Source organism: Vicia villosa, linkage group LG1, assembly GCF_029867415.1.
Source record: "Vicia villosa cultivar HV-30 ecotype Madison, WI linkage group LG1, Vvil1.0, whole genome shotgun sequence".
In the NCBI taxonomy this organism is placed as follows: Eukaryota; Viridiplantae; Streptophyta; class Magnoliopsida; order Fabales; family Fabaceae; genus Vicia; species Vicia villosa.
Window position 1 is genome coordinate 4,318,476 of NC_081180.1, and position 1,690 is coordinate 4,320,165.

General features: G+C 29.3%; 1 protein-coding gene across 1 annotated transcript; it reads right to left on the reverse strand.

Moving 5' to 3' along the window:
* Nucleotides 1-231: 231 nt before the first annotated feature.
* Nucleotides 232-1,167, reverse strand: LOC131593148 (B3 domain-containing protein At3g25182-like). The gene has a single exon (XM_058868329.1). The coding sequence runs from the start codon at nt 1,165-1,167 to the stop codon at nt 232-234; it is 936 nt and encodes a 311-aa protein (XP_058724312.1).
* Between the last annotated feature and the right edge of the window lie 523 nt (nt 1,168-1,690).

Below are 1,690 nucleotides of genomic sequence, written 5' to 3' on the forward strand. Positions count from 1 at the left end.
TAATATTGTTATTCAATTTTTGTACATTAAACAAATACCACAAGAACACTTTCCCAAAGATGCATGTGTCCAACATGAAAATACTCATTATGAAATATATAAAATTTATATAAGATCATCAAAGAAACAATAATAATGTTCTTCCTCATTAAAAAAATTTATAACGACCAATGTTGTAAAGAAAAATAAACATAAAACTAATATCCTAATTGTGACCACATTATTATCGGATTAGCCATCTTCGCCATTTGTCTCCTCGATTATTCCTTCATTGTTCAGATTCACAACTACATTATTCAGTTCTCCATTTTCTTCAATTTCTTGCTCGACATGATTATCGAGTAAAAGGTGCAACTTGTCGTTAACCCTAAATGACCAAATATTGAATACTTGTTTCTCTTTAAATTCATTTTCTTTCAAAACAAGGGTCCAATCTTGATTAATATTGTAAATACTAGTAGACGTCATATCCCACTTCCTCAAAGACATTGTAAACTTTTTAAAATTAGGATCCAACACAACCACTTCTAGGCCAACCGGTCTATGATTTTTATCCCTTGTATTTAATATTTTCTTTTCTTTGTCAGTGAGAAAATCAGATTTAATTTGTGTAAGTGGCATTGAAAGACGTTTGAGGTTTTTGTTGAGATTTGATTGAGACAATGTCTTAGACATAATATATTTGATATTGTTGCCGTCTAAGAAATTAATGAGGTTTTTGAGACGAATAGGCAATTCAGGTGGAGGCAATGGTTGAGTTTCTGGAGCCTGCTCTTGTAGTGCTCTTTTCTTTAAAATCTTTGATTTCACCCTTCTTTCTTCACAAGATATGATACATTCATCACTTGACTGGAGACTTGTTTCGATGTCCACTTTTTCTCCTACAATCGAATTTGGTAAAATAGGCTGTAAGCTTTTTTCTAAACACAAACTTTGCCTCGATTTTTCTATCTCTGCTAATTCGTTTTCCGTATAATATTCTGGAGCAAGTTGAGATAAAAACATAGTCATATGGGTTATATTTTTTAACTCGGTTTTCTTCACATCTTCCATATTTTGCAACAATGCATTGATCTCGCTCTTACGCTTCTTGTCCATTATAGCTTCCATATTTTGCAACAATGCATTGATCTCGCTCTTACGCTTCTTGTCCATTATAGCTTCCATATTTTGCAACAAAATAATTAAACTCTAACTAAAATTAAAAAATATATATAGGAGAAAATATTCAAGATGAATTTATAAGTAACAATTTATAAGTAACAGATAATTTATCATATAAAAAATTTAACTAGTAGTTGAAATAAAATTAGTATTAAAAAAACATGAAAGTGAATGAAGTACCTGGGAGGTTTTCTTGCAGAGTAGTCCACTGAAATAACATCAAAGAAAGAGTAGTTTAGAAGAAAATATTAATTAATTAACAATAATAAAAGAAAGGGGAGGGTGATAAAATAGGAGAGAATAGTATTGCCACATACAATTGAGATTTAAATGTGAATTTGAAGGAATAGTATTGTGCTCTATTTATAGAAGATTGAAATTTGTTTGTGAAGAAGATTTTAATATGTTCCGTGATATATGGTTGTTAAATGGTATTAAAAATTTAATATAAATATTTCATTCATAAATTAGTTACATAATTTTATCAAATCAGGCCGAAATACTTAGTTATATAATATTGAATGTG

Coding starts and splice junctions, on each gene's coding strand:
- LOC131593148 (XM_058868329.1), bottom strand. CDS start 1,167: ATGGAAGCTATAATGGACAAGAAGCGTAAGAGCGAGATCAATGCATTG.